Source organism: Carassius carassius, chromosome 37 (genome assembly GCF_963082965.1).
Source record: "Carassius carassius chromosome 37, fCarCar2.1, whole genome shotgun sequence".
In the NCBI taxonomy this organism is placed as follows: domain Eukaryota; kingdom Metazoa; phylum Chordata; class Actinopteri; order Cypriniformes; family Cyprinidae; genus Carassius; species Carassius carassius.
The window spans coordinates 9,447,931-9,474,129 of record NC_081791.1 but is presented as its reverse complement, the minus strand read 5'-3'; the positions used below and the strand labels follow the sequence as shown (position 1 = coordinate 9,474,129).

Genomic DNA, 26,199 nt, shown 5'->3' with positions numbered 1-26,199 from the left:
TCCTGCTCTTCCTGGGTAGAACCCAGCAGAGCACTAACTTCAGTGTCAGAATGGGTTAATGATACCACATCTGCCTCCCGAAGTTGGCTCTCGTTCGCCGCCATAGAGTGTGAAAAGGAAGGTCCCTCTCTACACTCCTCAGCGAGATCCATTTGTGATCCCCACGAGCTCATTCTCCTCCGTGCCTCGGCAACGGCGGGACCTGAGCCGCGGGATCCAGATGGCTGTCCCTCTTTCCTCGAAAAGAGAGACAAACGAGAGTGGAGCTTTCTCAGAGAGAAACGCTCGCAGTGCACGCAGACCGCCCCCTCAAGGACATCGCGCGCGTGCTCTTCGCCCAAACAAGAGACGCAAAGAGTGTGCGTGTCATCGGGTGTCAGATAACGCTGACACGGATGCACACACTGTCTAAACGCCTTGCTAGTGGAAGCCATGATGAAAACAGTAATAGATCGCTCTTACCGTTTTGGTCGTTTCTCAGATGCACGCTTCAAACAAAACAGTCAACTGAAGACGAAGAAGATAGTGACGGGTCCTACGGGCGCGTATTTATAGTCGCGCTGGTAGTGACGTCAGAGGCTGTCGCCGGCCAACACGTTGGCGTTTTTCAAAGTATGCTTCAGACACGGGTCACGACGAGGTGTTCCCCATAGTGTCCCCTCAGAGGACGCAGTTCGAAGTTCCCTTGAAAGGGAACTTTAGTTAGTCAGTACTGCAGTATTTTTGTTAACTGGATGAGGAGCGTAAAAATAGATTAATGGGCATTTACATGACACAGTTTTAATCTAAAACCTGACTTAAACTTTATACGTTTTGTCCATTCATTTACACAACATTTTGGTTGACTGAAAACACAAAATGTTGGAAAATTTCGACATGCACTTTTTCGAAAACAATACCGTTATCATCTCTGTGTGAACTACGAAAAATCATATTTGTGAAAGCTGTGACGCATACGAATTATGTGTTCAGTCTATAGTTATGTGCCAGGGGTGCGTTCTCCGAAACTACCTTAACGCTACGTCGTTCTTAAGTTGTACCTTAAGAAGTACCTTATCGTTAATACGTGGTTTCCGAAACCTTCTTAGTTAAGTATACCTTCTGTAAGTCATGCGTTCGTAAGGTTGGTCTGGAGCGCTCTTAGCTATACCTTATCGCTGCTTACGGTTCATACCGCTAGTGGCCACCACTACGCAAAAAGATTTTACATTGCAGTTTAATTACACATAGAAAATTTTATATGAACTTTTAATATAAAATCTGATTTAGAATTAAAATTACATTTTTACTTTACTTTAAAATTATACACATAAAATACTTAAGTTGTTATAGCCTACACCCAGTGTATGGAAGTGTTTTCATTAATAAAGTTTCCATACACTAATGGTTGTTAGCTTTTTTAATTACTATCCTAAGGCACATCAGCTGGCGAACCATTTGACAGAAAAGGCTTAGGAGTCTATATAAAGAAAGATGAGTTTACACAAACTTTATAGCTATGGCAGCGAGACAGCGAGTACTTGTTTTAAATCAAAGACGGCGGCGTCCGCGGAGCCAGTTAGTGTATGTCAACTACTTTATAAGAGAACATTTTAGTCCACTGACTACCATGTCAGAAGAGACCATTGTAAAAAAAATTTGCCTGCCACGGGAGCAAATTCTGCAGCTCTTGCATCTTGTTGGCCCAGATTTGTCAAGACAAACTCGACGGAGCTACCCCCTCAGCCCCGAAATTCAGCTGCTGGCGGCTCTTCGTTTTTATGCTGTTGGGAGTTTTCTGGAGGTTGTTGGGGATGGATATGGGCTGAGTAAGACCTCAGTGTGGCTGGGCGATCTCTTTTTGCGGACTTTTTTCCCCGACATAGTGAATGTCGGTATGTCTCTCATGTTTGCGCTTTTATTGAGGAAATCATCCAATTACACAAATGAGCGATTTACGCCAATAATGTGATACGGCTGGTGGATAATCAGCATACGTTGTGGAGAACATTAACACACTTATGGCCGTGAGGGTTTGGGATTGTACACTTGCTAAATTATAAACACATACTCATATTTATTTCTGCATGTACGTATTTCAATAAGCCCCGATAAATGCAGTTTGTACTATTTCTAAAACGCTTCTTTATAAAGAACATTGTTTTCTCAATACTTTACCTATACCGCTGTGAAGGAAAGAGCGCACAATCGATCATCGAGGCGTCGATATCAACCTATTCAGCGCCTCCACCATGGACAGCAACTGCTAAGGTCGAACTTAAGAAGGTTTACCTTAAGCTACATCCTAAGGTATAGTTCGGAGAACACACGTAGCAAAGGTATACCTGTAGTTAAGGTGTACCTTTTGAGTATTCGTAGCGCGCTAAGAGACAACGTTATCGGAGAACGCACCCCAGATGCTTAGTGTATTTTACAAAGTGACACTGCCAACTACTGGCCTGGCATTCAAATACAGGGTTTTTAGTTGTTTTCATGGATCTATGTGAATGGGGATCGTTTTAAAAGCATTAAATTAAAATTTAATGAAAAGACTGCAGTGTGCTTCTAATAAACATACTATATTTGTCACTTGGTGTAGACAACAATATAGTTATCGTTTTTTGGTGTGAATAGACCTTTGAATGTCAGATCGTCTGTTTCTGTATAAATGCACTGGTCTTATCTGCAATGTGGACCAGACCTTATGCTGATATTCAAAGGTCTGGTTATGTGAAACTAAACAGCCTGTAGACATCTCCAGGCCTCCAGATGCACATCCATTATCATTTCAGCTCGTTCAGTTCTTCATTGATTTCCTGCTGACCCTGAGATCACTGAACTGTGTAAATCTTCAGTGAGCTGGGGCTTGAAAGGGAGAGAGCATGTTTGTATATGCAATGCACATCATGGATAGAAGGCTTTACTAACAGCATTAAACAAGCCCCCACTATGTTACTGTTACTGGATGTATGTGTTAGTCTTTTATATGCAAAACTCCTTAGTGCAGAGATGTTGTAGTATGTCATTAATGTTCACTGGCTCAGAGTTCACAGGTCTGAACACAGTTTACTTGCTGAAAGCTGCTGACTGTGTTGAACAAGCTGTAATCGCACATTGTGTGATGTTCTAATTAATGGCTTTATCAACCGGACAGCTGACTGTGTTTGGAGCAGTTAATTACTGCAAATAAAGATGAATTATGATGGATTTTACAATGATGAATGCCACAGAGACTTAATTACAACACACTTTGATGAAAAACATCCTGGCAGCTGTTGCAGTTTTGCTGTGGCTTGGAGAAAAAATCGATCTGTAGCATTTAGCTTCAAAGGGAATGTATTACAATAGTTTTTTGCAGTGTTATTATAGTCTATAAAATAAAACATAATTTTGTCCTTTTTCTTTGCTTTTGAAGTAATTGCCACAGATCTAGTTCAGAACAGCAATATTAGTTTTAAAATGAAAGTACTCACTGTTCAGATGCTTTCAGGTTTTATGAAGACAACTAATTGTCATTTGTGTCAGTTGTCGTTTGTTAAAGGGATAGTTCATGCAAAAATGAAATTCTGTAATTAAATCACATTCAAGTTGTTTCAAACCTGCTTAAGTTTCTTAAGTTTCTTATCTGTTGAGCACAAAAGAATATGGGTAACCAAACATGGAAGTCACCTCACCGTTCGCTGGAGCTTGATTGACAGGCGATCTGACCAATCAGAACCCAGATATTTGGATTGTTTGAGATAAAATACACTAACCTGTCACCGGCTAGCGAGAGTAGCCACTCAAGTTTGGACACTTTCTGCTCCTGGTAGTGACATTGAAATGAAGTTAAATAAAGGCAATATTTTAACAAAATTAACAAAATTTTAACAAAAATAGTAGAAATAAATAAATAAATAAAGTTTGACATCAACTATTTAAATACCAATAAAGTGTGGGTATATATGCTTTTGTGAGTGTTTTTTTTTACTGTTACAAAGCTTTACTGTTATAAAAACAGATTTGTGAGCATTATTTGAATTGAATTGTTAGAATAAACAGGCGACACCATCGCGCTTGTCATCACAGAATCTAACCAATGAGAATAAAGTGTGTCGTCATCAAGGCTTTCGCAGCCAATTTTGAGTAACTGCAGCGCATGACTTCGGCAGCTGGTCTCGTTTTACTCTCTAAAGTAAAACGAGCGCTGCAGTGCTGATAAAAGTCGGACAAATTTTCTAACCATAATGCATTGCTTTTGTCAAGTGGCAGCAAATATTTTCTGCACGCATAAAATCAAACAAGCCTATTATGTGTCACCGTATCAGAGATAGCAACAGTAACTAAGGGTGTGCGGTTGTTTGGGAATGGTCAATTGGGACAGTTTGGCTAACAACTTTCTTCAAAATATCTTCTTTTGTGTTCAACATAAGAAAGATCCTCATACAGGTTTGGAAAATCTTGACAATGACAAAATATTCATTTTGGGGGGAACTATGCCTTTAACTTGTAGTTCATTTTGATCCGAAACCACAGAGACTCTCTGAACAACATGTTAAGTGGCCAACTGCAGTTCATTAGCTGTTTGCAGTTCATCATTCTGTTTATGTGTTGGCAGATGTTGCAAATTCAGTACAGCAATATTTTGTTGCCTGCACATTTCAGGGGACCTTTTCTTTTTTTGTTTTCACATTTTTTTTTCTTCCTAAGCTTCTTTTGTTTTCTGACACTGGCTCTCTTAATTCCACAAGCTGTGTAAAGCCAGCCAATCAGATTGAAGCTGGTGATTTCAGCCAGCTCTTGCTATTTTTATATGCAATATGCATCAATATGCGGTCTGAGGCAGCCTGAGACTGAGGTAGAAATGACTTAACGGGATATTTCCAGCTAGAGGAAAGTTTTAAAAAATGGAGGGTCATGGAATGATTGTGAATTGTTCAGATGTTCTGCTTTTATCTCTGTCTGAGTGATGTTTGTACAGCAGGCCTGTTATCAAGGATGGAAAACAGCCACCTCTTTATCAGTAGGAAGAATGGGTCAGAAAAAGAGGGTTAGGCTGATCTCTCTGATGTTGGTCAGGAAGTAGGGAGAAGGGGAATGGATGGATAGATGGATCCGTGACCCGTCACGACCGGAAATCACACCCTCGCTATCATTCAGAAACACAGAGGGTGGTGTGTGTGCTTGAATAGCTTTGGAATAGTTTACAACTATACTTTTTAATGCTTAATGCTTAAATATCTCAATGAAACACGTTAAAACACAGTAAAAATATTGTGAAATATTATTCGAATTTAAAGCAAATGTTTGGTTTGAATATATTTTAAAATGTATTTTATTCCTATGATATAAAGCTGAATTTTCAGCATCATTCCTCCAGTCTTCAGTGTCAAATGATCCTTCAGAAATCAGTATAATATTCTGATGTGCTGCTCCAGAAACATTTATTATTACTTATGCTGAAAACAGCTGATTAATTAATTGAACAGTGCTGATTAATAATTTTGTGGAAACCCTCATTTGTTTGAAATTGAAATCTTTTGTAACATTGTAAATGTCTTTAATGTCACTTTTGTTCATTTCAATTCATCCTTGCTGTATAAAATAAGGTTATATAATAAGATTTTTCTCCCCAGTGTTTACTAAGTAGCTGTGTGGATTTATTAGTGGTGAACAAAAGCTCTTTTGATTATAACTTAGGCTTTAGAGAAATGGAAAACTTCTTTCCTTCTCTTATTGGACTTTATTCCCAGCTTCACCCCCGCTGACACACCCGTAACATCTTCTCCAAATGATTTGAAGGATTACACACACTCTTTATGGGATTAGCTCCAACTTAAACAGATGAGTACCGCAGCGGATCCCAGCCTCGTGGTAATCGATCAGATACAAAAATGGCGCATTACACAAGTTGATTTGTGGGCTAGCTGAAGCTAATCTAGGGGAAATGGCTGGTTTAAGGAGCGGGAGTGAATCTGATATGATGGAGATCGGAATACTTTGCCAGGAACCTCTGCTTCATCTTTCAGCCTCTAAAAGCATTCGGCCATTCCTGCACGTGCTAATGAGTCCCACAAGTCAAGGAGAGAGAGAAAGAGAGTTCGTTCTCCTTCATCATTAGCTGTTTGCATGCGTGAAACACTAAACATGCCATCTCTCCGATTCCTTTGCTTTCACGCTATCTAGAGGTTGCTGTTCAGCCATTAAAGTTAGTTAGTGAGAAAAAAGTTAACTGTATGTTCAGTTACAACTGTCATGTGTGATTGTTGTGTGATCTGCTGCACACATGTTAACATTTGCACACATCTGTGGTAGACCATTTGTTAATGAATTTTTTTTTAAATAAATCTGAAATGCAATACAAATTTTAGATGAAAGCAGTGATGCTATAGAAGAACCATTTTTGTTTCCACAAACAACCATTCAGTCAAAGGTTATTTAAGGAACCATCTCTTTCTTACATAGATCTGGGTGCACATTGTTTATACATATACTAACTATACGAAAAACAAATCTTACTTATCAACTTAAGCCTTTAGACTCACTATCAGCTGCATTAAGGTCTTCATATAACCTGAAGCTCTCCAGTCTGACATCTCAATTAGTTTGAGATCTCTACCCTCAGCCCCAGCTGACCTGACCACATTTTCTTCCATTAATCTGTTCATACTCCGGGACAACCCCAAAACCCAACCCAGCACTCTTCTCTACAGCCTGGACAGAAATCAGACTCCGGCACTGAAACTGTTCCAGGACTCCACAAGCACCATCACACCACCTGCCAAAGTCCTGATTAGCCTAATTCCAGCACTCACCAATAACAGTCTTTCCCAATTTTGGCTTCTCAGATGGTTACTAAAGCGATCAGTCGTCCGGTTGTGTTATCCTCCTGTGTGTCGTGAGTTTGATTTCTCTCTCTCTGGCAGGAAACTTGGACGCCATTAGGTTGGGAATGTTACACTTGGATAATGGTCAATATTCAGTGTTTTTCACTGGAGAGTGAGAGTCTGCTCACTAAAAATCTGTGCTAAATGTGAAATAGTGGAACCTAGTCAACATGAACTGAAAATTGGATTGGGAAGATAGGGTTTTTAATTGCTTTCTTTATAAAAGTTCCTGGACTTGTTCTGCAAAATGTAACAACTTGCTCCATAACTAACACTTGCACTCACAATTTTTCTTTTTTGCTGGAGTCACTAAGGCAATAAAGCAGTGTTGTGGACATCAGTTACCAGGGAAACTTTTTACCGCTCCAAAATCGGCACCTAGTGGCAAAGAATGAATGTTTTCCCGGGTCTGCGCAACAAGTGGGCGGGCAATATGCTAATGTTTCATGTTGACGTCAACATGAAACTGCTTGGGATTCAAGAAAATAACTTTATACATGGTGCACTTTCTGATTTATAACTTTGCAAGCGGTTTTCTTTCACTTAGAGATGTGTTACAGACATGAAAGGTAATTTTCAAAAATCCATAATAGGGGCACTTTCAATTATTTTGGAGTTGACTATTTAAATGCAAAAAGAGAAAATTCATATACACTAAAAAATAGTGTGATTGTTTACTTTAAAACATTTTTTACTCAAGAGGTAGTAGCAAATTTAACAAATAATAAAAAAATAAATTAATAAAATAAAAACATTTTGAGACTGAAATTTTGAAGCAGAAAAACTGAAATAGTATTTTCTTGTGAAACACTCCAATAAACTTTTTTATTTTTTTTTACCCAAGTGTTATTTCTATATTTTTTGTCTGTCAGTTTCAATCTACTCTTCTCCTTTATTCTCTCTCTCCCTCTCTCTGTTATTTGTCACTTGTTTTCAGTGACATCCCACTCGTCTGTTTCCCCGTCAATTCATCTTCTTCATTGTATTCTTTCTTCCACTCTCATCTGTACTCATTCTCTCCTCATTCCTCAACCTCTCCCTTTCTTTTTTGTCACAACCCACCCCCACCACACTTCTCTCTGTGTGTGTGTGTGTGTGTGTGTGTGTGTGTGATCACTCCTGCTCTCTGCTCCACACATTGTCCAAGATGTTCGGCTCGGATCAAGCCATCATGGCAGATGCTTAATTGTGTCTGCCAGGTCTGTGAAGTTTTATTAATCTAAATAACCTTTTCCCACTATAAAGAACCTTTAGTTAAAACCATTGATTCCAATAAGGAATCTTTATTTTTATAAGACCTTTATAAGAGTGTAGAACACTAAATATTTTGAAGAATGTTCATGCTGATTTGTTTCTATACATTAAAAGCAGAAAAGTTTCAAAACGTATCTAAAAAATAGTCCATACAGCTTGTACACTGTATATACCATGTCTTGTGAAATGAGACAATAGTTTTGTTTGAGGAACAGACTGAAATATAAATCTTACTGTTAGCTGGTAGTTCATAAAGGGGTAGTTCACCCAAAATTGAAAATTGTCTCATTACTTACTCGCCCTCATTTCATTCCAAATCCGAAAGACTTTGTTCATCTACACAAATTTTATGATGAAATCATTGTTCAAACCTAATGTTATAAAGCTATGAGAATACGATTTGTGCACAAAGAAAAATGAATGCGTGTTGAAGGCTGACATGGAAGAGATTAAATTGTTGAATATAGTTGTTATTTTTGTTTTCTTTGCACACAAAAAGTATTCTCGTAGCTTCATAACATTAAGGTTGAACAACTGATGTCACATGGACTATTTTAACAATATTCTTACTACCTTTGTGGGCCTTGAACATTGTGTTGTTGTCTATGCAGGGTCAGAAAGCTCTCGGATTTCATCGAAAATATCTTAATTTGTGTTCTGAAGATGAACAAATGTGTAACAGGCTTGGAATGCCATGAAAGAGACAGAATTTTAATTTGTGGGGGAACTAACCCTTTAAATCTCATTTACATTTTCATATATTCATACTTGGTACATCATTATCGTTTATAAGACAGCTTTGTTATCTTCACACACCATGTTTCAGTGCGCAAAGGCACAAATTAGAGAGTCAAGAGTAAAAACTTTCCAGTCAACTAGCTGTTTTCATCACCCTGCTTTTATGCACATTTTTAATTGTCGCATCAGAAACGATTGATGGAAACATTGAATTTTGAATAAAAATGCCTTAGTTCACAAAAAAGTGGTGGTTTTTGACTGGTGTGAAAAAGGGGTTAATGTGAATAATGGGAGATGGAAATCCATTTTGATAATAAAATTCCTCCAAGCACATCAAATAAGTCAAGTGACTTTGCGCTGTGGGACGGTAAATCCTGACTAACCAGCGGACCGATCTTGTTCCACAGCATCTGAAATGTTGATATGTTCATTCGGAAATGCCCGAGCAAAGTCTGTCATCAAAGTATTTCTGTATAATTGCCTCTCAGCACTATTAAAGACTGCGTTCCAGCTCCGAAAGCAATAATCGCATTCATTGTGTTTCGTCTTGTTCTGAGGTGGAATTTATTTATTTTATAGGAAAATTATTGTGTTCAGTAGCTTCTCCTACTTTTCTTAGTGATATATACTGCCAGTTTCTTTGGGAAGTGACGATTTTGTTCTCTTTGACTCGTTGGATGGAAACGTTGCTTGTTTGCAAATGTTTTATGCAATATTCCAACATCATCTCACAATCAATTTTTACGTATTTTATGAGGTGGCTAAATCGTATGACCTTACGATTTAGAACGATTTGTCTAGTTTAGGGGTAGGGTTAGGAGTAGGTAATTCGTACAAATTCGTACAAATTGTGCAACTCTAAAATATGTATGATTTAGCAAAAATCTTATAAATTTGTACAAGTGAGGTTATACGAATTCATATGAATTAGCCACCTCATAAAATATGTACGGATTGCCGTGAGATTGGGCTGGACATTCCAATTTTGCACACAAGTTAAATTTGCAACTTTGGATGGAAACTTGGCTCATGACTTTTTGTGTCCCTTCTTTTTTTCAGTAAATGATGACAGAATGTTCATCTATGTGTGAAATATTCACTTAAACCCAAGAATATGGCCTTTAAGTAGTAGGCAAACTCACTGAAGTTATCAAACTCACTGTAGTCATCTGTATTTCTCCAAAACTCTTAAAAGCCAAGATTACAAAAAGTGTTTTTCACAGGAAAAGCCATAAAAGAACCATTTATGGTTCCACTAATAACTTTTCAGTAAACACTTGTTAAAAGAACAGTTTGTTTCTTATTGTCAAGAACATTTGAAGATTCTAAAGAACGTTTTTTACACTATAAAGAACCTTTTTGTGGAATAGAAACCAAGGATGCCAAAGAAAAACAAAACAACAACTTTATTTTCAAAAGTTTATATGATGAATTCGACAATATTTGAATCTCTTCCATTCTATTTGACATTAAATTGGCACACATGAGTGCAGAAACAGGGTTGTTTAATTAGACTGACATTAACGTTTTCGTTTCATTACCATCTATCACACAACATTATTTCCTTTTGCAAGCGGTGCAGGTTTCCATGTCTTTTCCTCTTTCATCATCTCACAGTAGGCAGTCACTGGCTCGCCAGCTCACAACATGCACCACACTCTCACTGTAATCTCATTAAACCATCCCTTTGCAGCGAGTCTCACAGGAGGAGGCGGCGGGACACAGGGACCTGTCTGCGAATCGCCACCCTTGTGCTCCACACATTAGTAGACTGATACACTCTTGAGTAAATGCATGCTAGAATGATTAAAACAAGTGTGGGGAGTTTTAAGAGCCACTTAAGATGCTTGATGATAAAACAAGTGTTTTTTTCTTATTCAGAGGACATGCAGAACCAGGTAAAGTGCGTTTGGAGAGAGTTCTCTTTGGAAATAGTCAATAATGAGAAAACGTGGTATTTCTGTATATATATATATATATATATATATAATCAAAATCTCTTTTCTGAACCACTTTATGATGTGATTACACTGTGTATTTGATATATTTGCATTAACATGCTTATATAAAAAAGAAAAAAACCTCTGGCACCACAACTAAATGTGTTGGCTCCAAATGTGTGACAATAATTGAAGTTTTAGAAAGGTGTTTGATGTTGCGTTTGAACAGCTCCAGATGTTGCTACTACAGTGTCATTATTTTAGAGATTTTAGATGAATTTGAAAGAATCATTACTAAGATGTTCTGGTTCTCGCAAAAGTTTGACAAATAAAAATCTCTTGTCAAAAATCATTTGATAGTCCTCCAACTGAAATAATTAAAGAATAAAAGGAAAAATTATCATGCTTTAAATCTTTATTCCAATGGTTCCTCATCTGAATCATCCATCTAAATATACAGTATGTCCTCTCATGTCTTTCTTTCTCTCTCAGATGGTGGCGCTAGAGAGGCAGGTGTTTGATTTCTTGGGCTACCAGTGGGCTCCTATCCTTGCAAACTTCTTCCACATCCTGGTTGTCATCCTGGGCTTGTTTGGCACTATTCAATATAGACCTCGCTACATTGTGGTGGTAAGTGCTGCTTTAAATTCATCTTCGCTATGATGACCTTGTAAATCTTTCTGGACACATTTTAATCACAAAAATTAAAATGGAAGAAATGAAGTTTGGATATTTTACTCTTGAATATAATTTATTTTCAGTTGTCATTCTCATTTGATTCTCATCTCATGAATATGGAAGCTTGTTTCTGCCATGGAATTAAAAAAGTAATTGTTTTCTTACAAGGTTATATCTCTGAATTCAGATCTGTTTCCTTTGAGTTTTGAGTATATAACTCTTAACTGTGAGATAGAAACTCACAATTCAGAGGAAAAAAACAGAATTGTGAAATTAAAATGTCACAGTTAGGCTTCCTTTTATTAATTTTTTCTGTGGTGGGATAAAAGAAATGTGAAAATAAAGTCATAAAAGTCTCAATTACTTTTTTGTTTTTCTGTCATAGAGTTGGTGTTTTTCTTTCTTTCTTTCTTTTTTTTTTGCATCAAGATAATATAAAGTGTCACAAAATGCAATATGGACACACACACACACACACACACACACAAATGCCCCAAAAGATTCATCAAAATGTTATTTTTCATTTTGTTCATTCTGAAATATGACCCAGACATGTTCTTGACTGGTTTTGCTACAGTAGGTTTCTCCAACCATGCTGGCTGAAAATTTGTTTAATAACAGTGTCAGTTCGGATCTGTTTCTTTATGTCGTACTGTTTTAGGAATGCTTATATGCAAATCTGCTTACTGCTGATCAAAGACAGCAGGCCTCTGAAGCAGAATTGAACGCAGCTCTGATAATGCACCCTGCAGACACTGGACTAGCCTTATACTTTGACACATTGTATGGCATTTTAATCCCCTAAATCTGCAACTAATTATTACCATGAATTAAATTATTAGAGTCCAGCTCCCTTCAGTTCCTCACTGGGTCAACCCATGATGCAGCTTCACTTCAACTTCAACAGGATTATCAAGTCTTAAAGGGTTGGTTCACCCAAAAATGAAAATTATGTCATTAATGACTCACCCTCATGTCGTTCCAAACCCGTGAGACCTCCGTTTATCTTCGGGACACAGTTTAAGATATTTTAGATTTAGTCCGAGAGCTCTCAGTCCCTCCATTGAAGCTGTGTGTACGGTCTACTGTCCATGTCCAGAAAGGTAAGAAAAACATCATCAAAGTAGTCCATGTGACATCAGAGGGTTAGTTAGAATATTTTGAAGCATCGAAAATACATTTTGGTACAAAAATAATAAAAACTATTGACTTTATTCAGCATTGTCTTCTCTTCCGGGTCTGTTGTGAGAGAGAGAGTTCAAAACAAAGCAGTTTGTCATATCTGGTTCGCGAACGAATCATTCGATGTAACCGGATCTTTTTGAACCAGTTCACCAAATCGAACTGAATCATTTTAAATGGTTCGCGTCTCCAATACGCATTAATCCACAAATGACTTAAGCTGTTTACTTTTTTAATGTGGCTGACACTCCCTCTGAGTTCAAACAAACCAATATCCTGGAGTAATGCATGCACTCAAACAGTACACTGACTGAACTGCTGTGAAGAGAGAACTGAAGATGAACACCGAGTTGAGCCAGATAATGACTCATTCTCGAGTCAAGAACCGTTTCTGTCAGACGCGTCCGATTCTAGAACCGAGGAGCTGATGATACTGCGCATGTGTGATTCAGCGTGAAGCAAACCGACACACAGGGCGTCTGAACCGAACTGATTCTTTTGGTGATTGATTCTGAACTGATTCTGTGCTAATGTTATGAACGCGGGTAAACCGAAGGCTTGAACCAAGCCTGGTCCTCTCTCGTCCTTCACTGTCGTCGCTCCTGTTTTATATCCTTCCATCTCCTCCGTGGGACTCAAGACCGGTGGGTCGAACAGGTGTCGTTCATTTCCCAATCACTCCACCGGCCTCGCTCGTTCCCACGGCCCTCGGCCCTGCCCCACTCGTCAAAAAAGGGCAGTCATCGCAAATGTTTAAGTCATTTTAACTGCTTAAGTCATTTGTGGATTAATGCGTATTAGAGACGAGAACCGTTTCAAACGATTCAGTTCAATTTGGTGAACTGGTTCAAAAAGATCCGGTTACATTGAATGATTAGTTCGCGAACCGGATATCACAAACTGCTTTGTTTTGAACTCTCTCTCTCACAACAGACACGGAAGAGAAGACAATGCTGAATAAAGTTGTAGTTTTTCTCTATTTTTGGACCAAAATGTATTTTCGATGCTTCAAAATATTCTAACTGACCCTCTGATGTCACATGGACTACTTTGATGATGTTTTTCTTACCTTTCTGGACATGGACAGTAGACCGTACACAGAGCTTCAATGGAGGGACTGAGAGCTCTTAGACTAAATCTAAAATATCTTAAACTGTGTTCCTAAGATCAATGGAGGTCTTACGGGTTTGGAACGACATGAGGGTAAGTTATTAATGTCATAATTTTCATTTTTGTGTGAACTAACCCTTTAAGTTTAGTTGATGAGACGAGAAGCATGCTATTGTTGGAATTAATATATTCATACAGAATTGTTATTTTTATTTTTTATAACCAAGAGTCTTCGGTTTACATCATGGCTTTGTTTGAATTAGCATAACAGACTATTTTTACTATTGCTGCATTATAATTTATAATTAATATCTGAATGTTATATTCTGTGTACAGTTTGCAAATTTTCATGTTTCAAAAAAATTATATGGCCAACTAAATTTACAAAAATATGTATACTTTGTTTAGAAGAATGTAAATGAGCTAGAAGTAACATTAGCCACAGTAAAATATCTATTTTGATTCATTATTTAATCAGACTGTAAGAAGTCATATAAGTTTTAAACAAAATGGAATTAAATATGGTTACTTTTATTTATATATTCAAATATAGTAGCTAGATTCTGTGAAAAAACATAAAGTCTTGCAATATCAATGCAGAATACTGTTATTGTTAACTTTTATCATTGCAAAATTATACATTAAAATATATATTGTAAAACTAAGTTAGTATTCCAATCTAATTATGATTGGCATTATTTTCATATGCATTTTACTATAGTGTTTTTTCTGATATTAGGGGCATCTTCATTCTCTTTAGCATTGAAATTGATATAAAGATAATAAGACATAAAACTGAGAAGATGAGTTATTGACATTTTGGTCTTATTGCCAGAAGTAGAAAAACTGTAAATATTATATTGGGAATATCTGCTAAATATGTATTTAGTAAACTTTTAGAAGTACATGAGCATACATATAAACCTTTTATCCAAAGTCACTCACATTTGCATTCAATGTAGACATTTTATCTACAAGCATAGCCTCAAAATATAACAAACATAGATTGCAAGCCACATAATAAAGTCTTTAAGACATTAGTCTTCAAAAAAACTGTAATAATTTTACCTCTTATGTGTATAAAACTCTGAAGCCATTGAATGGGAGTACACAGTAAATTATCAATTAGTTGCTCATTACACATTAGATTTACACATTTGATTACACCAAAATGTGATGCTAATTCAAGTCAAACACTGATCTCACAGAGAAGAAATAGAGAAGAAATATCAAGTTAATCAAAGTGACAAAATGTTGAGAAGCCAAGAATAGACAAAGGCGTGAGAAAGTGTTGAAGAGCGAGAGATGAGCCTGAAACAAGACTTGCGCTGCTGAGACTCCTGGGAATGGTGAGGAGTATTGCTCAGGCTTGTGTCCCTGTCACGTGTTATAAAGACTCATTCTGCTTCACAGCAGCATAACATCACACCAGTCCCCATATAACGGTGATTTGGCATGTGAATCATGCTGTCTGAGGTGCATCATTTCCCTTCAAGACATCCATCTTCTGAGAGACAGACATATTAAAGCCTTAGTCTTGCTGACCTGCTGGTATTTTTGCTAGGTGTCCTGTCAAGCCAGTTTGAACTTTAAAGGAGTACTCTGAGTGAAACACAACTTGACCTGTCATTTACAGTAAAGTACGTACAATGGAAGTCAACGGTTTAACTGAATCTTAGAGTTTATGAACAGAAATATGAAGCTGTTGGAGCGCTATTTCAGATTAGCATTTCAATGGGATTTATAGGCTGGTAAAATCCTAATTGATTGTGTTTGTGTGTGGCAAACAACAGTACAAACGGCTAGGAAGACAAAAGTCTTGATGATCTGCTATAAAAAGAAGATAAAATCAGAACGAAGAAAGATTCAAATCTGGAGATGAATGATAAGAGCCTGTGTAAAAGAACAGTGCTTTTCTCAAGACTGAACCCTTAATACACACATGCTCAATGCCGATGTTTTCAAGCATCCACTCAACTTCTGTTTTCCATATATAACAGCTCTGATGTTACGGCTACTGAAACGGCTTGAGTTTTCACTTGTTCTAGATGGGTAGTTGCCAGCTGTCCCTGGTAATACAGTGGTACAGTGATCGTATCAGGTGGTAATACCATGGTACTTTAATACTATACTGAATGGTTTTACTGAAATAATGTGATGTGATATGAATATTTTGTCATTTATTCCTCTGTGGAGCACTTAAAAGAGATGAAAATGTTTTGTCTGTATTAGAGAATGTCAATGGGGTCCAAAAGTTGTTTTTAGATCTCTTTCATTGTATGAACAAAAGCAGAAACGAAGAAAGTCATAAAGGTTTGTAATGACATGATGGTAAGTAAATAATATCTACATGTATATTTTTCAGTCAACAATGCCTTTAGGGCTGTATGTTATGTATCATAACATACAGTTTACGGGAAAAAAAAATCTATAGAAAAATGGAAAATGTCGTGGCAGAAAATTACTTTTTCTGTCAAGTTTATAGGCTTTTCCTTTAACCCTAAAACACCGGTAAAATACCTGAGAAAAAACAATCGTTTTTTTTTTTCTCACATTAACAAAGTGCATAAGTTTCTTATACTGTGGCCACATTAGCGATATTTCATTGAAATTTAGTGGGCAAAATAAATACATTGTCAATTGTCAATAGTGTGAAGATGTAAAAAGTACAGCTCACACAGAAGTCACTTTCAAACAAATCAGCTTTCAGGTTTGTCAGCTCTGCAAATTCATAAGATCAACTTGAACATGAGAGAAATCTGCTTTGGGATGTTTTCCATTCTCACACACAGTTGCCAAATGTGCAGATTCCTGCTGAAATGGGTGGATTTTGTCCGTGGAGCTTAATTGAGCAACAGTAAATTTGACCATACCAGTTAAGCCTATGTGTGAATGTTTGAATGAATTGTTGGAGTAATGTATTGTCCATCTTTTTGACAGTATACTGTGTGGACAGCGCTGTGGGTGGCCTGGAATGTCTTTATCATCTGCTTCTACCTGGATGTTGGAGGTCTATCAAAGGTAAGAGAGATTCCCATCTAAAGTTACACACGGGTCAGCCGTCGATGTATGAGGTACGAGGCATTTTAATGACCCTGTTTTACAGCTAAATGGGGCCATTTATGTTTTTACACACTGTCTTAAACTTTATTTAGAAGTGCCAGAGCTTTGTGTCTTACGCTTAGGTTGCACTAAACACCAGAAACTGGCACATTAAACAACAGTGTAGAGGAAATGAATTCAGATGAAAGCCTTTTGGAAAGTTATAACAAGTAATTGTGTTATCCCGAACCCATCCTATGATACACTTCTGTCTACATGTGCTAACAGGTCATGGACTCAAACACTCAGCCCCTAGTGTATTAGCACAGTGAGAAACAAGCTCGCTGTATAATTTACACATTCTCCTCTCTCTGTGGGTGCTTGTTAATGACTCCTGCTTGGCCTGTTTCCTGGACTCAGATTTCTTGTTCCCACAATGAAAAGCTCTTATTTGCTTTCAGAAGGTGGAGTGAGATTGCACAAGAACATCATAAAGTCTGCGTGCAAATGCATGAGGAGTTAATCTGGTACTTGTAAAATGAACTGCAGTTCTTTCAAAATGAACCTTTTCCACAATTGTCGCAGCTGCATGGGACAAATGACTCATTTTATCCCAGGACAAAGGAAATATTTGTCCAGAAAACATCAGAACTTGTACAGAATTCATACTAAGGAAATACTGGGTTTGGGTGACCATGATTTTCATCAAGCAGAACATAAAGTACTCTTTTTTTCCCCCTGTAATTAACCAATCAGATTTTTATGGGTTTACAGTTAAGTTAGGACTAAGTTTGGGGTCTGAACTTAATTTAATTTTTAAAGGGATAGTTTACCCAAAAATGAATTTTTTTTAGTTTTATTGTATGTTTTGGCCGTGATTCCCATCCATCTCCATTATAAGACTGATAGACGTCACCGGTTTGTGTTAAAAATCTCAGTTTGAGTTCTACTGAAGTGTTACATGTGTATCTCAAACAAAGTCACCTACATCTTGGATGCCCATGGGGTAAGCAGATACAACTTTTCATTTTTGGGTGAACTATCCCTTTAAGAACTGCTAATAGTTGTGGTTGGGAATAGGGTTAGGATAATGTTTTGTTTGACAGGAATGTTGTTCCATGTCCAACAAAACAGGTTAATTACATCCTCCTCAGTAAAATGACGGTCACTATTGGAGTCTGTAAGAATGTTCTGCATACTTGCTTAGAGGATGTTTCTTAAACGGTTTTGCTTCAAAATCCAGATTTAACATTGGACATCAAGTGGAGAGGCAACCCAGTATCAAAATTGTTTACGATACAAAATTCTTAATCCAGCAAGGAAGAGTTAAATTGATCAAAAATACATTTGCAATGTTACAGAAGATTTCTGTTTCAAATAAATGCTCTTATTTTAATTTATTTTAAATGTAATTAATTATAAGAAATGTTAAAATCAAAGACTGGAGTAATGATGCTGAAAATTCAGCTTTGCATCAGAGAAATACATTACATATTAAAATATATATACTGTATATATAGAAAAGAGTTGTTTTGAATCGCACAATATTGATCAAATAACTGCAACCTTGATGAACACGAGACTTCTTTCAAAAACATTCACAAATCTTACCAAATCCACATTTTTAAACAGTAGTTTATTCCTATGTTTCATATATATCTTACTTTGAAAAATCTCAACAGGCTTTTTCTTATGGTTTGAGTGCTTGGTTTCTTAGTGTCTCTTGAATTTCAATAGCTCAGCAGCCAATAATTCATCCCACAAAACATAATGCGTTCAGCACAACCCACCCTTATATGTATTAAATGTTGTTAGATTCATGTATTTATTTGAATCTTTTTCAATAAGATTTGTTCTTTGCTAATAATAAAGTCGTGGAATTGGACTCATGGCCTTGGACGTTAACAACAAAAGATATGGGAAGCATTTTATGTGCTTATTTATTCATTTATTTGATGCGCATGTGCTCAGTCACATTTATATGCTACCTTGAATTCTGTGGGGTTTTATTTCTCTTTCATCCTCATCCTCTTCTTCCTCTGTCTCACACAGTCACGCTCCGTCACTCCCTCCCTTTTCTTTCCTGTGCTGTCACAGGTGGGACACCCTTCCCCCAAAACCCCCCTCACCTCGATAAAGTCTATGCATGAATATTGAGCTGATTCAGACAGTTCTGCAGTCCAGAAAGCAGCAAGTTTGCGCATTGATCCTTTCTCTTCTGTCTCTGTGTGTTTATATGTGTGTGTGTGTTTTCTCCGTTAGCTGCTTGTCCTCCTGCTGTCCATATGTAGCGGTGAGGGAGCGCTGTGTGTCCATCTGTTGTGTTAATGGCCCGAGTCCGACCCTCTGCCACCTGCTCCTCATTATTCAGCCCTTTTCATGCAACCCCTGTATTAACACGGCCCACCACATGCCTCAATGAAACAACTCAAAATATATCTCACTGATGTCTCTACTGTCATTCAGCAAGTGACACACCATATGATAATATGATGCTGCACTGAGGACCCCCTACTGTAAGACTGATTATGATTAGACTGTGATGAGATGAATGAAACAGTCTGACATTAGATTCTGTGTATCTGTCTGTCTCTCTGTCTGCCGTCTCAGTGTTTATCAAATCTGCCTATCTGTTTGTCTTGTAATGGGTTTCATATCTGTCCGTCAGTCTGTCAGTGTGTTTATAGTGTCTCTCTCTCACAGTGTTTATCATGTTTTTCTATCTGTATGCCTTGCGGTGTTAATCATGTCTGTCCGATGATCCAGGGGAAAAAAAGCGACTATTTTAATAAGAATATTAATTGTAAACTTTTCTACCGTGCTGATTCTTTGATCTTTAATCTTCTTGTCTTAAAGTATTTTGCTGTCATCAACAACAAAACCGCACATGAATCTATGATGGCTGTGAGCACTGCCACGGAAACGAATAATTCAGAAGATTCAGAGTTGTCATCTCATAATTACGATAATTCTGACACAACATGAATGTGGAATTAATCTCTCACATTCAGATAATGGAGAACCATATTAACTCTCTGAACATGAGACATGTAGTTTCACTGAAGAGGAAAGGCATATTAAGTGGTTTGGCACTTTATGACACATGCTCTCTTTCTATCTCTCTGTCTGCGTGATTGAGGTGTTTTGGTGGGGTTGTCCTCTCATGCATGGCCGCAGGCTGTGGCTGTCAGTCTCACACTGTGGCTGTGATTAAATACGGGACAGGACGGTCTGTATCGACCCCCTCTCTGAACATTCAAACACACACTCTTCTCAGTGACATATAGTGACGCGTATAATGATAATGCCTGCAGATGATAAAGGGGACAAATGCCTCTGTGTCTCCATTAGCCAGAAAGAGGTCAAGGACGGGTTCCTCTCTAATAAGCATAGAAAAGTCCATACGTTTTCATTTTGACTAGTGTCATTCATCTCACACAGCCTGAGAACTGTGTGGATTGACAATCAATTACATCTGATGTACACGTATCCTTGAACGTTTGAGGAACAATTGCAACACAGACACATAACTCTGAGGCGACACTTGTGTTTCACAGCACTTTCACACGTTGAGCGTTCAGGTTAAGGACTGTTGTAACGATCGGGACAGACGAGAGATCCAAGAGCAGTGTGTGTTTATTGGGTAATCCAAGAATCAGAATCAAAACAAGCAGGGGGTAAACAAGCATAACCAAAAATCAGTTCAGAAACAAACAAACAGGAAACAAGAAACTCGAAACTAGAGGGAACACGAGGAAACCAGGTGACGGAAAATAAGGACTCCATGACACAGACAGAAAACAGACCGGTTTAAATAGACAGGACAATGACGATAAAAGTGAAGACACCTGAGTGCAATTAACAGGTGTGCAATTACCGTGATGAAGGGACAAGGCTTTGTGGGAAATGTAGTGCCTGCGGTGAGGTGCCTATGGGGAAGTGAGACCACTAGTGGACACCCAGGGAAACACAGACCAGACACCGTGACATTACCCCCTCCTCTACGGAGCAGCTACCAGATGCTCCACCCGAACACAAGAACAAACCAAGGAACACAGAAACCAGGAGGGAGGTGGACCGGCGGAGGACCAGGGAGAGGGACGGAGGGCCAGGCAACAGAGGGAAACAGGGACAGGAAGTGCAAAACAAGGAGACCAGGAGGGAACAGAAAGTTTGGGGCCCAGGGCCGAGCCGACAGGGCAAGTATCCTGGGTGGATCAGGTGGAACTGGAGCCGTGCGGTCGAGACAGAAGCCCACCAGGGCAGCGCAGAAGACCACCACATCTGTGCGGTCGAGACAGAAGGAGACAAAATCCCACACCGCTGGATCTGATCGGATGGAGTCCTTCTGTAACGATCGGGACACAGGAGACGAGAGATCCAAGAGCAGTGTGTGTTTATAGGGTAATCCAAGAATCAGAATCAAAACAAGCAGGGGGTCATAACCAAAAATCAGTCTAGAAACAAACAGGAAACAAGAAACTCGAAACTAGAGGAAACCAGGTGACGGAAAATAAGGACTCCATGACACAGACAGAAAACAGACCGGTTTAAATAGACAGGATAATGACAATAAAAGTGAAGACACCTGAGTGCAATTAACAGGTGTGCAATTACCGTGATGAAGGGACAAGGCTTTGTGGGAAATTTAGTGCCTGCGGTGAGGTGCCTATGGGGAAGTGAGACCACTAGTGGACACCCAGGGAAACACAGACCAGACACCGTGACAACTGTGTGAACAGATGCAAACAGAATTATTCTCTTTATTTGTAGTAATATGTGAATTGGGAGTCAATTTTTTATTTTTATTTTAAATGGAAAGAAATGTTGTAAGATAGTATTGCTGAACAAGCTGTTACACAAACTGATAATAGGGCTGGGCCATATAGCTTGTAATATTGTTAACACTTTTATGATGTTTGATATATTTCCTGAGATTTATGTAATTGCCCTGAAATGCCTTTAAAGTGCTTTTTGTTTTTATTTTTATTTTTTTATTTGTATTTTCTATTTTGTCCACATGTGGACAATTTACCTAATTTATTAGTTGTCATGTGTAAAATCAGTCATAAATATGACCACAACAAATATACAATGAACGCATATTGAAAGCGATAGTATGCTTTCTCCATCTTTTGTATTTATACATGTATTTCCTCCCTCTCTCATGTCTATGGAACAGATTCTTTGTCAGCTCCGTGTTAAATTATGCATGCATGCTTTACAGTGTGCAGCCTCTCTGTCACTCGCTCCCTCATCCTTTATATTGACATGCGGCTGAGGCTGATGACAGCTCCTCCTCTCTGTCGTTTTAGGACAGCGACTTCTTGACATTTAACATCTCGGCACACCACTCCTGGTGGAGCGAGCACGGGCCAGGCTGTGTCCGAAGAGAGATCCCCGCCAGCGGAGACCGCAGTGCAGACACACAGTCCTATATATCCATCATGGGCTGCCTGCTGGAGTACCAGTACATTGAAGTCCTGCACAGCGGCTTCCAAATCCTTATCTCTGTAAGTCACTCCAAACACATGCACATACACACACAAACAAATATGCCATGTCATGCAGAAAAGCTAAAGCACTAAATAAGCGTTCGTTCAACAGTCCAAATACCCTGTTTTTACTCTAATTTATGGTCTCCACATACTATATGTAGACTTACTATATGTGTATGTTTGCTACATGGCATAACTAAAAGCATCCCATAATCCATTTTTTTTCTCAGACATGCATTCATCCTAATGGTGCTTTTTCATTACTGTAGGAAATCATTGGCTGTCTCTGTACATGATTAACCAGTGCTTTAAAGCCACAGCAAACTAAAGTGTAGCCTGCACACTCTGTGCATGTGTAAACCCCCCCTGCCTGAGTCCTGAAGCCCTGCTGTTGTGCTGAAGTGGCCTCTTGAGTTGAGGTCTGGGTAAACTCAGTGGATTATAATCAGCAGGCAGCCAGCACAAAGACTGTGAGCTCATTTTCTGAAAACTGATTTGATTTACTGACTTAAATGCACTGTGGACAATGGCCTCCAAAAGTATTTGGACTTAAGCCACACTTATAATTTCTGAATCTTATTGCATTAGATAGAGAAAACGCCAAAATATTAAACGAAGTGGCATCTGCAAACACCAGTACAATATATAATATAATATAATATAATATAATATAATATAATATAATATAATATAATATAATATAATATAATATAATATAATATAATATAATATAATATAATATAATATAATAGGGCTAAACTGAATAATCGATTAATGTCAAATCATTTAATTGTGATTAATCACATCCAAAATAAAAGTTTGTGTTTACGTATTATGTGTATGTGTACTGTGTATGTCTTTATTTATATATAAACACACACACACACACACACACACACACACACACACACACACACACACACACACACACACACACACACACACATATATATATATATATATATATATATATATATATATATATACATACATACTTATATCACTTACCCCCATGTCGTTCCAAACCTGTAAAAGCTTTGTTTGTCTTTGGAGCACAATTTAAAATATTTTGGATGAAAACCAAGAGGCTTGGTACTTTTTTTATGCAAATAAAACAAAAACAATGCCTTTATTCAACAATTCCTTTGTCAACAGACTCCTCTGTGTCTCTACATCACTCGAACTGCCTACGCTCTTCTGTGTCAGCCGCGCTACAAACATGTGCTGTTTCAAGAAATTAATACTTTAATTCAGCAAGGATACATTAAATTGATCAAAAGTGACAGTAAAGACATATATATTTTTACAAAAGGTTTGTATTTCAAACTAAAAACTGGTTCAGTGTAGGTTAGGAGTGCTGGAAGCTTATTAAGAGTGATTTTTATCTGCTTATGCTCAAACAATGAACTGATAACTTCACGGTGAGAGTTGAACAAAGTGGCCTGCAGGAACACACACTCCAGTCAAGTTTCTACAGGCTTCTTCAATGGGAATGCAGAGATACGTGAGAGGGGAACGGGTCTTTATCTCCAGTGCCCAAAGTACTCCGCTTGTGGTCTACACCACAGTTTGAAAATGAAGTACTACAATGCTCAGACAAATGAGAAGATGGCTAAAGGGCCATGTGAATCTCTCAACGAGGTTTGAATGAATGAATTCATGATTAATTAATTAATTAATTAATTAATTAAGAGAGAAAAAAGATTTTGGTGGAAGAAATGAAATTAATAAAAAAAAAAAAGAATTTTTTTTTCATTATCATTGCAGAAGAAATATTATTGTATTGAAGAAAAAATACTGTAATAGAATCTTGCATCTCAAAGGTGATACTGTATCCTAATTGCTCTAAATCATTTTAAGTTAATTAATTATTATATAATTATTATAATTAGTAGTATTATGAATTCAGACTTCTTGACTACGTCTTGACCCACTAAAGAAGAAAAATAAAAAAATCCAAAAATAAAAGTTTTTGTTTGCATAATATATGTGTGTGTACTGTTTATTTATTATGTATATATAAATATACATTTTTCATATATTAAATATATTTATCTATAATATCAATTATATGAATATAAATATAGACATGTAAATATTGAAAAAAAAAATATATATAAACTGTATATATGTGTATTTATATATACATAATATAAACAGTACACACACATATTTTATGCAAACAAAACCTTTTATTTTGGATGCAAATGTATTTTTATTTTTATTCAGTGGGTCAAGGCATAGTCAAGAAGTCTGAATTCATAATACTACTAATTATAATAATTATATAACTTAAAATGATTTAGAGCAATTAAGATACAGTATCACATTTGAGATGCAAGATTCTATTACAGTATTTTTTCTTCAATACAGTAATATTTCTTCTGCAATGATAATGCAAAAAAATGGTTTTATATATTTTTTTTTATTAATTTCATTTCTTCCACCAAAATCTCTCTTAATTCACACATATATATTATGCAAACAAAAACCTTTATTTTGGATGCGATTAATAATTAATTGTTTGACAGCACTGATATTTACACTAACTAACCAACTAAACAAATTAATATATTTGGGAGTAACATGGCTGGTGAAGTGGGCAACATTTGGAGAGAGGTCTGTCACCTGTGACAAATTGTTTTGTTGCTCAGGATTGAGAGAGCAAATGATAGAGCAAGTGAGTCGGGCCAGATGCTCCATAAACATTTCTGAGACGTTTATGTGTGTGTAACTTCAGACTATCTAGGTCACTATCAAAAAGACTTCTTCTGTAGTGAATAGTCACGTTCTCATGCTTCTGGGAATTTCATCACAGGAGGACAGTCAGAGAGTAGAGCAGGACACACACCTGAGATGACAAGTGAACAACTGAAAGAGTCATTAGCAGAGCTACATGTAAATCCCTCCCTCTGTGACAACTGAGAGGAGTGTGTGTGTGTGTGTGTGTGTGTGAGAGAGAGAGAGAGCACCATCTGCTCTCCTCATTAGTGTAACTCATGAGGGAGCTACCTGTGCAGAGAACTCATAAACATCGCCCTTCACATGCGACCCGCTCTTCTGTTTTTCATTCTTCAGCATCCTTCTTTCTGGGATTACACTTTTAGCTCTCAATGACTGATTTATTTATTTTACCACTTTGGTCTGCCATGATTACTTTTCTTTAAATATCTGTGCACAAATGCAGTTATTTATTTACAGACTAGTTTGGCATGATTATATTATATTATATTATACATTTTGTCTATTTAATTTGAATTAAAATTTTTTACAAATGAATGTTCCAAAGTTAGTAATGGGATTGCAAATATAAATCAAATGAAAATAAATCTGTATAATATTTAGTTTGACAGTCAATATAGTTTGAAGGTTAAGCACATTCTTTAACTAACCATTTTTTAAAAGAAAAGCAGTACTGCTGTCATAACTAGTATGCGTCTCAGTTTTCACTCAGTTTTCTGTACTTTTTCCGTTTATGTTTTATCTGCATAGGTGGGTGGATGAGTTCATTCCTCTTCCATCTTTGTCTCTTGCTGTTTTCCCTCTTTTTTTTCTCATCTGACATCTCTTCCTCTCATATCTCAGTTGCTTCTCTGTTCAGTAAAACACTTAAATTAAGATAAGGCAGTTTCAGCTTCAGACAGAGAAGAATATCTAGTCAGGAAGGTATGGGAATTCATCACTTCCTTTCCCATCATGCTCTCTTCCCCAGGGAGCGAATATCTAGCAGATTTTCACTCTGAAAATCTACTAGATATTCAAAAAGTTTTTGGATTTTGTTGCAAAGTTTAGTATTGCATTGAGGCCACAAACGTGACATCATTTCAAAAGAAAACTGTCCAAAACAATTTTTTTTTTTTTTACTATTTCTTTCAATTGACATTTATGAAATTGAATCACTATACTATTACT

General features: G+C 37.3%; 1 protein-coding gene across 2 annotated transcripts in view; it reads left to right on the top strand.

Annotated features, from left to right (window-relative positions):
• Nucleotides 1-26,199, top strand: part of LOC132117683 (sodium/potassium-transporting ATPase subunit beta-1-interacting protein 3-like) — a 59,838-nt gene that overhangs the window by 18,539 nt on the left and 15,100 nt on the right. For both annotated transcript variants that reach the window (XM_059526998.1, XM_059526996.1), the window contains exons 2-4: nt 11,270-11,407; nt 16,688-16,768; nt 22,105-22,302. In XM_059526998.1, coding sequence (XP_059382981.1) covers nt 11,270-11,407; nt 16,688-16,768; nt 22,105-22,302 — 417 coding nt within the window. The remainder of the gene's footprint in view (nt 1-11,269; nt 11,408-16,687; nt 16,769-22,104; nt 22,303-26,199) is intronic.